The 15,859-nt window shown below is 34.1% G+C and overlaps 1 protein-coding gene across 1 annotated transcript in view; it reads right to left on the bottom strand.

Annotated features, from left to right (window-relative positions):
- Window positions 1-1,698: 1,698 nt before the first annotated feature.
- LOC117118831 (G protein-coupled receptor kinase 5-like) overlaps window positions 1,699-15,859 on the bottom strand; it is an 83,051-nt gene continuing 68,890 nt past the window's right edge. The window contains exons 10-16 of the mRNA XM_033263546.1: window positions 8,182-8,271; window positions 6,075-6,163; window positions 5,618-5,737; window positions 3,717-3,854; window positions 3,154-3,291; window positions 2,285-2,416; window positions 1,699-1,944 (exon numbers count right to left, since the gene is read on the bottom strand). Coding sequence (XP_033119437.1) covers window positions 1,699-1,944; window positions 2,285-2,416; window positions 3,154-3,291; window positions 3,717-3,854; window positions 5,618-5,737; window positions 6,075-6,163; window positions 8,182-8,271 — 953 coding nt within the window. The remainder of the gene's footprint in view (window positions 1,945-2,284; window positions 2,417-3,153; window positions 3,292-3,716; window positions 3,855-5,617; window positions 5,738-6,074; window positions 6,164-8,181; window positions 8,272-15,859) is intronic.

Here is a 15,859-nt window from a genome sequence, read left to right as displayed (position 1 = left end):
TTTTATAATAATTATAATAATGTCTAACTATAGGCGACTTCATTCCCTGCTACATACAGGCCCAGCCTGCCATCAAAATAGAATAGCTATCCTTTATCATAGTATAATAATGTCAGTAAAATGATAAAAATATTTAAAAATAAATGGTGCTTACAATATATTCTTGGCAAGTTCATGTATATGAAAAAACCTATAATGTTTCCTTAAGTGTTTTAGCAAGATATGCTTGATTGATTTCAGGAATTCTTGCTAGCCTAGTTTTGAATGATTGCATTGAGGCCTCCAATGGCCTGGATAACTGAACGTTTTTGTCCAAGCTTGCCATCATTAACACCAGCCCTGAGGAGTTCACTAATTCTCATCCATCATAATATGAAAAGAATGGTGGGATATAAATACAATTTTTTTGAATGTATTTATTTATGTATGTATGTTCTCTGATATGTTGAATACCGAACTAAAACAAGCCAGGCTGATGCAAAAAGTTGCAACAGTTAATGAATTTATCTACGAATCATTTCTTCAACTTTCCCCTTTCTTCATTATTAAACCTTGCTCTTCAACTAATTATTACATAACCCTTTATTCATATTGCTTCCTGTATCCCTCCCCTTTCGCTCTATCTTTCTTAAGCCCCGTCCAGCCTATCAAATTTTGTTGACAAAAAAATGCGACATGCCTAATATGGTCATGATGACATCACATCCTTACCATATATAGGCTTATGATGACTATATATGGGCAGACAGTAGTTTTTTGTCGAAGAAAATTTGATAATCAGGACAGAGCCGTAGATTAAAGCTAGGCACACGCTGCAACGTACGACGGTTGGTCAACAAATCAATCTCTGCTCTTTTTCAGCGTTCGACGATGCAATATCGTATGCTTATTGTTGATGGCAGACGACCGTCAGCGCAATGTGTGCACACCACCCACTGGGTTACCATATTCGTGTGTAGACTCCAGAATTTCAAATTCTGAAGTAAGTTTGGTCTCCTTGGTAATATCCCATAGTGATTACCACATATTGTACATACATACATACATATATACCTGTCTCTTATACACATCTAGATGTGTATAAGAGACAGCCGTCGTACGTTGCAGCGTGTGCCTAGCTTTAATCTACGGCTCTGTCCTGATTATCAAATTTTCTTCGACAAAAAACTACTGTCTGCCCATATATAGTCATCATAAGCCTATATATGGTAAGGATGTGATGGTATAAGAGACAGGTACATAACAGTCAGCAATAGGATAGACATCAGCCAATTAAAGTAAAGTAAGCTCAGGATGTTTGCAATAAAGCATTTTACAGCATGCCCAAAGCAAATGATAAATTATGAGACCATTGAAATTGCAAATTTTTCTGCTCAATATTGATATTATCTTATAAAACAAGTCGACTAAAATTTAAATCATCAAATCTTATAGTACCCAAGTGTTTTAAGTGGCATCTGAACTCTTATGGCATGATTCCAAGTTGCAGCCCCAGCAGTCACGAACAATATAACTTTCTATTAAACCTAGTCCATTTCTAACCAAAAAAAGCTAAATCTAGTCTCTTTCTCTTCTCCAAGTAATATAACACTACAGTTATTTTCTATATTATTTTCTTCAGTGTAAATCTCAAACGATTGATGGATTGATTGAATGGTTTCCACGACTGCAGCTATTCCTCCGTGCCCTTGTTTTTTTTTAAATCCTGCGTCCTGCAACGCAGATGTCCTTTCTTGTTTTGTAAATGATATGACGACGAAACACTGGAGTGTCAGTGAGTATTGAATGACTGCATATTAATGTGATTTCCTGAATGTCGGTCATGAAAGCTAATAATGTTGTTGTTAACCGTCCTAATCCTGAAAAAGCAGATTGAACAATCACACCGACACTACAATAACCATGGCAACACTTCCTGATTGGTTTAGACATCAAAGTGAACACCTGAACAATAATGACGTAAAAATTATCTTAAATACAAAACGAGTCAAAATTTCAACATTTTTATCTTATATAAGCAGGTCAGCTTAAAGGGGTTCTTTCTAGTCGGGTCACCATACTATGGTTCATCTGTCAATGCTTGTTAAAAGACATCATCCTGATCTCAAGTACTATGATTGGCTGTCCTTCAACACATGGTTTTCATTTAGACGTAGGCACACTCAATAATCACCATCGATCAATTGATATATCAAAATCTTTATTCATCATAAATGTTAGCTATGACTGAGATAAATAAAGTGGGAAGAACAAGAAGTAGGAACTAAATTGACGATTGTCTTACCCTTCGTTTGAAAATTCTACTAAAGAAACCAGGCCTAGGCTGAGGAGGGGGTTGGTCAAGAAGTAGATCAGGGGTGGGGGTGTTGTTTATACCAAACACATTCAGTTCTTTGAACACCTCTGTCTCAATCATCTGCAAGAGAAAACAAAATTCATCAAAATATATTTATTATTTAAAATCTATAATCTTTGTAAAGAAAAAGTCAAGGTTCAAAAATACGATATCATTTATTTATAAGCTTTCTATTATGCCATTTGTATCAAACAGGAAAAAAAAAATTGACACTTATAAGACTTTATTACTTATTCATTGACACTCTTTCTACCTGTCTACCTGCTCACAAAACACCTATCAATCCTAGACATCGGATTCAAAATCAATCATACGTGCAACGTTTTCTGCCACCTGTCAAGTACTCAATTTGCATAATAGACCTTTTCAGAGTGAACAACTAACCAATCAGAACATGTGATTCATATGAAGGACCAGGAATATGCATGCCACACCAAGTTTATAACTGTACGTTATAGTTTTGTGGGACGAAGCAACAATATCCAAGGGATGGGGGGAGGGGTCTAAGAGGAATGGTTCATTATGCAAGCCCAATTCATTTATATTCCTCAAGTGGGGTAGAATCTCTGCTTTATCAAAAAATTTCAGTATTTCAACCTTCAAGCCTAGGATTGGATCATAACGCACACATTCACACGGGGTATCCACAATATACTGATGTGGACAGTGTTTTAGGCATATGTTGTATGTACGTTTTAGGAACTCATTTTTGTTTACTTGGACATGGTGCTTATAGACCTTTTCTTTTTTTTTTGCGCCTTATAAATTAACCTATTAATCATCTGGTTTTACCATACCTCATTCTGCCATGGTATTGCTACGCTTCCAGTATTGAACTTCTCGTAAAACTTCTCATCACTATGGTCTAGATTCACGCCCTTGACTGTAGAAAATTGCTCAATGTCTAGAACATCCTTGGCATAAACTGCTCTAGGCTGGAGAGGAAATTGGAGATGAGGAAAGAAAGTAAAATTATTGTTATTGTTCATTATTCTCATCATCAAATCATTGCATTTCACCACCACCACCACCACTGTCACTATCTCATCTTCATTTGGCACACAAATGCACTAAGAATTGCCCATAGCAACTATATATCACTCTCCTACTTGTAGGTGACAATCCCTTCCACAAGACCAACACACACACACAAACACACTATGCTTTACACAAACTAAATCTCAATACAGGTCCTTCTCATCATAATCACAACATCACCATCCCATCTTCATCATGATCGTTATCATTCTATCGTCCTCACAAAATATAAAAGTCCCCAAATAAAGCTACCAAATAAACAGCAAAAAACTAATGCACTAATTAACACCCATTATTAAAAACACTATTATAGGGCACTTACATCAGGTTTGAAGGGTGGTTCTACCATGCCTGCTTCAAGCCTTTTAAAATTAATACAGTTAAACCAAGTCTGATCTTTGACCTCTTGGGCAGAGCCTTCCTTGAAACCAAGACGTTGCTCCGGATCCTTGTTAAGTAACTAGCAAAGAGAGAAAAATATATAAAAGAAATATAAAGAGATGTGTTATAACAATGGTGTTACGTGATATGTATAATGAATGTTAGATAATGTGTTGCAGTAAGGGCGCTCCTGATCTTAATCTTGATTTTTATTACTGCAAAAATCGCTCCAGATTGGGCTATTAAGTCCCAAGTGCATCGATAAAGGATTTAATGTTTGAGGCATCTAAAGCTGATTTCAACTCCAGTGAAAGTGCATTCTATTAAAGGATTGTACAAGGATAAACGGATAGTACATGATATGTATAACGAAGGTGATATGTGTAACAAATATGTAAAACATATAATATAGAAAATGTTAGCCCTTTGCATCAGTCTGTTGATGCCTAGCAGTAAATACTGGAGATGGTTAAGATGCTTGCATTAAAAAACAACTCATGCATATTCAATATCTGAATATGCATATTCAATATCTGAATATGCATATTCAATATCTGAATATGCTTACTATAAAACAATACTTGATCCCTAAGCCTGGTTATAACACTTACTGCTGTTGGGAAGTTAAGTACGGTAATTCTCATTCATTAATTCATTTAATTTGTGAATAGGAAAAAAAAATTAATATTTTGCAGTCCCTGTTTAGTAACCAAAATATCTAGTAATACATTTTCATATTCTATCAATACTTCCACAGTTACCAATAGATTTATCATAAGAATGTTAGAATGGTAACATATATACAGTACACGGTAATTCTCATTCATTAAATTCACTTCATTTGTGAATAGGAAAAAAAATTTAATATTTTGCAGTCCCTGTTTAGTAACCAAAATATCTAGTAATACATTTTCATATTCTATCAATACTTCCACAGTTACCAATAGATTTATTATAAGAATGTTAGAATGGTAACATATATACAGTACACGGTAATTCTCATTCATTAAATTCACTTCATTTGTGAATAGGAAAAAAAATTTAATATTTTGCAGTCCCTGTTTAGTAACTAAAATATCTAGTAATACATTTTCATATTCTATCAATACTTCCACAGTTACCAATAGATTTATTATAAGAATGTTAGAATGGTAACATATATACAGTACACGGTAATTTCATTCATTAAATTCACTTCATTTGTGAATAGGAACAATTTTTAAATATTTTGCAGTCCCTATTTAGTAACCAAAATATCTAAAACAAAAATATAGTGTTGGCTTTACATTAGGCATTCAGTGCTGAAAAATTGACCTTTGATTGAAAAGGGGATGAGCCCACTCCCCAAAATTGGCCCAATTTTGTGTTAAAGGGGGATTGATGGGCTTATACCAAAGAAACTACAGTATATCATATGCATACATATACAGTATGTCAATGAACTAATGACTCCTTCAACTAACCAACAAAATTCCTACAGCTAATCGTCAAAAACAATTTGAATATTCCTAAGCTGGAGTTAGTTGAAACTTCACTTCATGTCTCATTGGATATGCCGATGCATGCATCTGCTTCCTAAAGGGAGAGAGCCTGATTCGCTAATGAGCTGCAAGACAGTCTATAGCCATTGCTGGTAGTATAGTGCAGAGATAGTTTGACGCAGGGGAAGGGGAACAGATAAACTATTCATAAATGTCACCGTCTCTCAGCTCATTACACAACATAAATTATGTTACACTTAAACGGTCTGCCACTCATCAAACCTGGATGTCTTAATAAATCATAATACTTCAATGCAGATTATTGCAATTTTTTTTTTTCTTAAGTCATTTCAATACATACTCGTTTACAAATTGCAGTTGCTTCTGGACTGAATGAATTTGTGTAGGTCTCTGTGTCTTCCTTCACTCTCCGATCAACCTCCTCTCGTTTTACCTTCTCCTTGCGGGCACGGAACGGGGCCTAAAAAAAAAATATTTAAATTTTTTTTTAAAGGCTTTTTCTTTGAAAATGAAAAACATTTTTCATGTTTACAGAAATTATAATGCATTTTACCATCCTAAAGTTATTTAGGACAGCATTATTATACATACACTGTCAGGTAAAAGCAAATTGAATTATACTTACAGATTGGCTGGTGAATGTAAAACTACTTTTGTATATTTTAATGAAAGTGGTAATATTCATAAGTTTACTCACAGCTACTGCTTCTAATCAACTGTAAACTGTATTGTTGATATTTTTAATATAATATTTCATATTATTTATAGTAAAATTAACTTTTTTAAATGTAACTTACTTTTCCCTGTATCATTTCATAGATGAGGCAACCTAACCCCCACCAGTCAGGGCTGAATGTGTACTGTTCATTTTTCACAACTTCAGGTGCTATGGAGAAAAAAATAGAGAAAAAAAAAAGGTTATAGTTGTGCAATGGAGTGTAATTTTCAAGGGTATTTTATTTTCTTGGTGCCACTGATTATTTGTATTTTTTGAATAGTAGGATATTGCAAACCTAAACCTACAAGCTGGGAAAGCTAAGCACTGTGATTGCAGACTACTAGGCAATTAAAAGGTGTGAACGATGACCACCATAAGATTCAACAACGCTAGATGATTCACCCATCCATGACGAAAGTAAACATTCCATAATGCAAACGATTACATAAATCCACATCGTAAATGACTCGGGGAAAAAAAGTAAATACCCATCAACATTATTTTCTCAACATTTTCTCATTTTTACGAGCATTACGACCCTAAGATTTGAGAATCGGCAGTTGATGAGACGTGTAAACACAAGCGTCCCCGACTCAACGTCTGACATAGAACAACCCGTTTCATTTGCGAGCAGAATTAAAACTTTTTAGCTTACCCGAATGTTCTCGTGGTAATCTAAAGACAGTACGGGACGCTTTATATTAGCAATATTCATTATATCATTATTGCTTACAACAAAGCTCCAAATTTAATGTACTGTGAAAGACCCTTCTGTACATGTCTGTCTTTCTCCATCTCTTCCTCCATTTTACACTTTGTGTCTAATATTCTTTGTTTTGAAACCAGCTAATAATAGATGTTGTCTAAGTAACCGGTATTTGTATGGAACAACGAATGAAGGATTCTTAATTGCCATAGCAACAGGATTAGAAAAAACAGCCTGTATTCTAATGAAACATGACTCGAAATAAACATAAGTGAAATATTTGTTTATAAAATTTATACATTCACATGAATAGCTATTAGTTAGTATGTTTGAAGGCCCTTGAATTCAATATTGGTCATAGAATAATCAAGGAATATGGTTTAATAAACAAATAAAAAAACATACAAATAAATAAATAACTATACAAGTTCTATGGACAAAAAAAAAAACATAATTTGTGTAAAATATGTTACAGGGGATGTGATTCCAACAAGTATTTCCACCATTTAGCTAAAGACAGCATCTTTGATATTATCACCACATATTACTATTACACCAATGGGATGAATATCTACATACATGCTTCAAATAAAGCTTTTAACTACAACATAGATTATTAAGGTACTGGACATACAGCCAGGCAGCCATAACGCATGCAGATAATAATACACAGACTGAGAACGTTTTAATGTTTAGCCTCGTGTAACTGCATTACTGACTCAGACATGGCCATCATAAATTAAGACTTGACTTAAGAGTTTGTGGCTACTTGAAGGGGATTTAAAGCTCTTGGTGATTATGGGACTCTGCGTCTAATCCAAGATTCATCGGTTCACTCACTGAGATAGTCGGGATAAAACATTGTCTTTACTCCAGTAATATAATTTAGTTAGCTTAAAAAGAAAAACCATCACTGCTACCGCTTAAGGAAAACCTCTATAAAAAGAATGTAACACACAATTATTTATAATATTTAACGACACAAGAAGGGGATGAATAAATTTGGCAGTGAAAAAGATAAAAAGAACAAGGCCAAGGTCACAAAAAACCAAAAAAAAGCTTTCTGAAACCTGTCGAGCATGAAATGCTTTGCGTGTGTTATTGGGTATTCAGGCCCAGAGTGGTGGCATTCACTCATGGAACGACTACTCTAGTTCATTATTTGTTTAATTTAGTGAGAAATATTTTCTCTTAATTTTCATTTTAATAACTTGCTTATAATATAAAAATGCAAATCAAATATGGAATTTTAATCATGAAGTTTATTAGCTTATACGACAGAGAGTATATTTTTAATAGCGTTTATTAAGGAACATTTTTGGCATCTTTGTTTAAGCTATTGATAGTTCATAATCCACGATCAAAAAGTGTTCAAAAAAGGGTTTTACAAAATATTATCTATAGGAAAATGATAATAATGATAAATAATACACCACATGTATTGCACACACATTCTGAGGCAAGCTGCTAGTAAACTTACCCATATAACCGACTGTTCCAACTCTTCCCATAATCTTCTCTCCCTCTGGAATCTCCAACCCAAGCCCAAGATCAGAAATTCTCACATGACCTAAAAATATAAACAGGAAGATAAAATGAAAGAAAAATAGTTAATTAATTGGAAGGGATCATTGAATAAAAGGCAATGAAAAGATGAATAAAACAAATAAGATGGATATAGTTGAGAATGAGGCGAAAGCTATAGCGCGCAAAAAAAGTGTGGAGGCCGGAAGGAACGAGGATAGTAGAGCCAGCAATGTGTTCCTCATTTAAGACCATCCCTAATTGATGGCCTGATTTGGAGATGACATCCCCTTCCCCCTGGGCCTCTATCTAGGCAACTGCGGTAATTAATATTTCAGATTTGGATTCAATTCATTTTGTCATACAACATGAAATCTGTCTTCAAGGCAAAACCACAATTACATTAACAAAGACATGAAAGATCCTAATAACATACAATAAAAATAAAAACAGACATCAATCATAATTATCTGGGGTATAATAACATTACAACAAGTTATATAAATCATAGGAACATATAAAATATAAGAGGAATGTCACTATTTTATAGAAGGGTCAATATTTTACAGTAAAATATTGATTCCATAACTCCACGCCATTAGTTTTAGAATCTTTTACAGTAAAGTGATGTGCGCAGTACTAGCATTGTTTATTATACTGTATTTTTATTATTATAATAATCCACAAGGTAATAAAGTTTAATTCATTACTTTTTATAAATTTACATGTTTGATGTGTAAATAATAAACATCAAAATTCAAAGATATTATAGACAAGAAATACATAAACATACACATCTACCCACACATAGCATCTGGTTTTTATATTTCTATTCACAAGAATCAATTTATATTATCAGACCAGTTGTTGTTTACATTTATACATAGACACTGGTACATGGAATATAAATAAAAAATAAGCTTGTTTTGAAGTAGGTGTATGGTACTCCAATTCCCTATTTCTTCTTTTCTTTTCTTTCCCCCCCCCCCCCACTTTTTTTTTTGGTGGGGGGGGGAGGCACCACTAGGCAACACTATTAGACAGGCTGTGTAGATGTGGGTTTTTTGGCGCAGCATTTTTAGTCCATATACATAATCTGTCGGCGAATATAGATTCTTCGCAACTAACAGATGGCAAATTCAGCTGAAGTAAGCTTTATTGTGATAACTATACACGAAGGAATCTTACCATGATAGCAATTGCATATACTTACACACACAATCAGTATAAGTAATCAGTAATAAACTAAGGTAATTACGAACAGTATTTTGTAGTGGCTATTCAAAAGAGATAACATCACAAGTCGCATTAGGCAAACGTATATTGCAATTGCATGCATTATACCACTTACATTCTTTACCAACTGTATACATATTATGGTCCTTCTGAGGCAAGACGAAAAAATTATTTCCGATCTTATCGCTTATGGTATTAAACGACATGAAAAAATTATAAGTTATTTTGTTTTTGAAACATCATCATCATCATCATCAATTTTAATGTCTATTTTCCAAGCAAGTTAGATAATGTTACTTTTTAACATACTTCCATTTTAATCTACCTGCACCAACGTGGAGTGTGAATTTAATGTCTGAATAAAAGATGGATAATATCCAATGTTTATGGAAGATTTCTTTATCTATTTCATTCATTTAAACATTCTCTGTTTAACGAATTGGAATGGTATTGCCAGTGATAGACTATTTACTGGTAGATGTAAACATTCTATACAGATTGAATCCAATGATACCAATTATCTTGTAGGAAAACGCATTCATTGCATGTTATACACAAAAAAAGTAAGTCAATCCTTATTGAGTCACTGGGCTCATAGGGCTGGAGCTTATCCCCATGTTATATGCAAGCCACGTATGTATCTACATTACAAACATCTCCAGAGACTAGACCACTTTCAGTTTAATGCTCAGAAAGATGGACAAGTATATAAAGTCCACCCATGTGGAAATTACTATCATGACAGAGGAGAGAAACGTCTCATTTCCTTTGCTTAATCCTCAGGTCATGTGACCTGTATCTACATACATCGATCATTTTCCACCCACATGAAAGTTGGTTACGATTACATTCGCTTTAGGTCCGTGACTGCAACATGCTCAATTTCCCTCCACTGGTACGGTACACCCTCTATTTGCCTCTACATTACTCTGGTTTCTGGAGACAACTGTTAATTTCATCCAAAAAAAAAAAAATCTTAAGATTCTTGTAAAGATAAAATATACCCAAATAGAAATCATGTTTTAAAGAATATAATTCTAATCTCCCTAATAGGACATTGCATTACTGGCTTCAAGCAAACTATTATTTTATTTATTTAATACTTCTTAATTTGTTTTTAAAAAAACTTAATTACAAAAAAAATATTAAATTAATTTACAGTTTCATACAGGGTCTTTGACCAAGAAAATTGAGCAGATTACTTGGTCCCAAGCTTCTGATATAAGGAGCGAGTTTTAACCTGGGAGAAACACTTTGCGTGAACATTAGGCCAAAAAAGAAAATATTGTGTTGGCCAAAAAGAAAACAATATTTTTCTATGAGCAAATAAAGCTGGAATAGCCTTGGCGAGGTTAGGGTGGCCAAGGCTATCCTATTTTGCTAGATGGTACGCGATGAAATGTGATTTCCTACCGACCTACCTATTTTTGGGATTTTCTCAAAACGTGGTCAAAACAATTTTTTTTTTTTTTTTGGGCTTACTGAAAAGATAGGTGGTGACATTTATTTTTTCACCTTTCCTTTCCCCTCTAATTGTTAATCATTGCAGACATTTCGAATGATACTATACAAGAGCTTATTGAGAGCTAGTAGCATTAGTGTTATCAAGTTCTTACTGTTTTTTATCTTAATTATGTGGCCTGAATGCAGTACCTTGCCGAGAATTTATTTGTGTATTTGTTTCAAAATGCATGGCACAAGGTAACTAAAAGTTTCAACACCAATGAATTAAGCATAAGCGCAAATATCCGTCATCATGGTAATTAAGCAATGAGAACTTGTTAGTATGAATGCGTTATTAGACAAGACGACGTTAGTGGTTTCGTCTCCTGCCACATAAGTCAAGTGCCCTCTCTGTATCTCAAGGTATTGGAAGGCCGGAAAATCTGTTTAGCTTTTCACATGGTGGTTGTGCAATGTTATCTAGCAATATTCTTAAGTCCTGTCTAAAACTGTTGTATGGCCACATAATATAGTCATGATGTGCCTATATATGGTCATAATGTGATGTCATCATCACCATATTTAGGGATGTCACATGTTTCTTTTCGGATCTGAAAGGTATTGGAAGGCCACAAATTGGTTTAGCCAATACATGGCGGTTGCATAATGTTGCTTACCGTTGTCTTGCAACATTCTTACGTCATGTCCAGGTTATGAAATTTTCTTTGGACAAAAAAAACTGTTGTATGGCCATATTTAGTCATGATGTGCCTATATATGGTCATGATGTGATGTCATCATGACCATATTTAGGCATGTCACATGTTTTTGTCAAATAAAATTTGATGATAGTCTAGACAGAGCTTTAGCTTTGTCTTGTGACAAAAATATTCAACCACATCCGTGGGGGCTCCAGTGGGACAAGGTGGCAATTGGACCCCTACGACGGACTTGTCGGACCCCTTGTCATCAAATTTCTGGAGTAACCGCTGAACCACATCAAGAATTAAATCAAGTAATATCCGCTTAACTAAAGAAAAAATATTGCATCTTGCAAAGAAATGATCATATTTATCATTTGTTTAGCAAGTAAATCCACCTATGATAAAACAATGCATACTTTGCTGTTCCAAATTACCTATACAGAGTACAACCTCAATAATGCAGCTAACATCTGTCTCGTTTATATTCAGTATAAGTTTTCTCTATAATTGTCTTGCATATTAAATCAGTTATACGAAACCAATCTATGATATACTATCAGATGCCTCACAATTATGATTTCAAATTTAGATATTTTATGTTAATAGTGCTTTTTTCGATTCTACATCAAAGCCAGATGTAAATTTGTATTCACCACTACCAAATTAATACTGAATAGAATATGTACAGTTATTACAAAAAAAGACGGATGGTTTCCTATATATTTTCTTTTTCCATTTCCCGCAATATAACAAAATGTAAATGTAAAGAATATGCTTCTTACATTACCATCATTATTCCTTGGTATCAATACATAATCTTTCCTTCTTTATCTATGCGTCTTTCAGAATTTTGATGATGCATTGGTTATTAGCCAAGTTCTTATAAACACAGGGGGAAACAGTTACAATTAGCTTCTGAGAGGTCATGACCTCTCACTCCATCAGGTATTTGATTATTTCAAACCTTATAATATAATATATTCCATTAAAACTAAAACTATTCATTGCTACCCGAGGATACAATTTTTGCATAAATCTTTAAATACTGCATTTATACATTCCAATGTATAAAATTGCCAGGTTGTGTACATTAGCTGAGAATGCACATTAATTCTATTTTGTACATCCACAACCTTATGGCAACGTTACGCTTTAATACAAGCATTCGCTCCTAAAATTTATATCATATTTGATGAAAACAAATGAACAAATTACCTTAGAAAGTAATGAACCGTACTGTTTTGATTCTCAAAAATTTGACTAAATTGGGAAACAAATGCATAACTTGAGAATGTGTTAGACCATGGTTAGACTAACCATACCTCCAGATGGCGGAAAGATCACACAGACCTAACACTATTATGAACCCGATCTACATAGCCTACTTAAATGATCAAGATCGCATCAATTGTAATAGAGATATCCTATGTTTCCCAGCTATTCAAAACATGCAGCAAGAATGTCAGAGATGATAAGGTAAGAGTCAAGTGGGCGAAGGAAAGACATCCATGCTTACATAAACTACAGTAAGCGATAGGTTACTATGAGGTTTCAGAGTGCACTGCTATACAACTACAGTAAGTGATCTATTAAAGTTTATATAGGCTAAAGTGGGACATTAATGCATACAGCAATTTAACTAACAGTAAGTGATCTATTAGTCAATTAGGCTAGGCAAGATGCAATGCCTTGACCATCTCGTAAGTGACCGAACAGCTGACTGGACTGGTTTACTATATCAGAGTACACTCTTATTTAACTATAGCAAGTAAATTATTAATCAATCAAGCAATTAACCAAACATTTAATCAATTCTAGAATTTGTTTACGCCAGAATCAGTCACGAAGTTCTGCTCAGTGATGAGTAGGATTTACCAACCCTTACTACATTAAATGGGAAAATATACTTGCTTAAGTTTATGCTTACTTTTATTATTATCAGTTTATATTCTATATATTTAGTACCATTTTCATCTGTGTCTAAAAATGGTTCAACACTGCAAAACAATTTACAGTGACACAGCTAGTAAATGCAGAAGTAAACACATGCGGATTCTTATTAGCTACCGCTCTGATGACATTTGACAGTAAAAGTCTTTTCTGCTACGGAAACACAAAATGGTTATTTTTCCTGGACAATGTTCACATCTTGGGTAACTTGACAAGTTTGTTCTGGATTATTTTTGCCGAAGTGACCATACATAGTCAACATATGGGCATGATCATGTCATATTACATCCAAATATGGGCATATCACATTTATTTATTTATTTTATTTATTTATTTATTTATTTTATTTTATTTTTTTTTTTAATTTTATTTATTTATTAACAAATTTGATAGTGTGCACAGAGCTTTAGTTTGACAAAAATTCATCCAATGTGAACACGGCTTTAGTCAATATTTTACGAGGTTATGCTACGATAGGGCAAGTCAATATTGTGCACTGCAGTTTAACTACAATAAGAAATATATTAAGGTCAATTATCTGAAGGAAAAGATCAAGCACCTGATGATTAGGCTAGGTGAAGCACTGTGTGAAGCTACATTAACTCGGTTCACCTTTCATCTGGTTGGGCCAGGCCATTTGTTCATACTGATATTTAACTACAGTAAGTGATCTATTACAGTCAATTAGGTCAAATAAACTACAGTATAATATCTACCACCTCATTTGTGTAATAATTTGAACATTTATTAGGTGTGGGAGGTCTTTAGCACTCGGAAATATAGGATACAGAACAGAGTTTGAAGTTAGTTTTTAAATGTATGGAAGTAGAAATATGCTGAACTTTTGATGCACGGATAGTACGATGTATCACGTTATGCATAGGTCAGGGAGGGTGACCTCAGATGAACTCTCTGCTATCCCTATAACAAGCCTCGGGAACTAATTACTGCCGGTAATGTAATTCATTTTGTACATTCAACGAATGTACAAAATAGATTAGTCATAGGTTACAAATAGAGCAACATATCATCAAAGGCTAAAAAAATAGCGGGAGCGTGTGTCTACTGTTCACTCATACGTTCAACTAATCCAACATTTTTTTGGGCTTCGCCACCAAGACCAATTTTAAAAGATTTCTAGCGACGCCTGACCACGCAGGCTTTGCTCTTGTCAAAAACATCGGACGCCCCCGTCGGGCATATCATGGTGCCAACCCTCATAATTAGTAGGCTCTAGCCTACTAGTTTCTGTGGACGACCTAGCCTAGCTAAACTACAAAACAAATTTTCATCTACCTTAATAATACTTTAATAAAATCAGTAGCTCTACCTAGGCCTACAATTGTGAAATTTAGTGAAGTCAAACATCCATGCCTACCTACATAGAACTTACATTTGACATCGCAGAGCAAACAAGGTGTTTGCGCATTGAATGATTGTTCTCCCTAACACAGGTCACCAATTACGTAATGTCAACTTCATGGTCAGTCAATATTTATGCTTCCGGACAAAGTGGCGGTAACTACGGTGTATATAGTAAACCATTGAGATCTTTGTATCTAATTTTATTTCAACGATTTCAACCATATTGTCAGACGACCCAAACAAATATCGAGGCAATTTGCAGTGCCCAACTTCATGGGATGTTAAAAAACAAGTATGTCATTAAAAAAGATTGATGTAAAACTTCTAACTATTAAATGATAATTAGAATGTGCTCTCTTTACTATGGAAATTTTAGCAGGATATCAAATGAAATTTTTTTAAATGCTAGAGTTCTAGTGATACTCTAATTTATTTGGTGACCCAATTTTAGGTCACCGAATACCGAACCGATGTCCCATTTCATAAAGCTGTTCTGTGAAATACGTATTATTACACACCATCTTCTGAAAGAGGTGTTTACCATAAGCCATTGGTCCTGTGTACGGAATAGAAAATGCTCATGTTAAAGAACCCATTCATTTTCTAACGACCAGTACACTACCCAATTTGCTATCATGGGTGGCATTGCTCTTTCATTACCACTTCTTAATAATATATGCAAACTTGACTTCCAATCAAATTACTATCCCAAGGTTCTGTCCACATTGTGACAAATAAATGTGATATGCCCATATTTAGGTGTAATATGACATCATCATGCCTATATATGGGCACATCCCACAGATAATTATTGGTTTATCTCCATATAATTTAATCTTAACTTCCAGGCTCAACCAATTCTAGTGATGAGATTTTTCTATTTCTTGCAGGTGGCACAAGATATTATCAAACATTTAAACATAAAATAAACAAACA

The sequence above is a fragment of the Anneissia japonica genome, unplaced genomic scaffold (assembly GCF_011630105.1).
Source record: "Anneissia japonica isolate Jap-2015-1 unplaced genomic scaffold, ASM1163010v1 scaffold737_len1565949_cov176, whole genome shotgun sequence".
In the NCBI taxonomy this organism is placed as follows: Eukaryota; Metazoa; Echinodermata; class Crinoidea; order Comatulida; family Comatulidae; genus Anneissia; species Anneissia japonica.
Note: the sequence above shows the minus strand (reverse complement) of the source record. Positions and strands in the feature narration are given on the sequence as shown.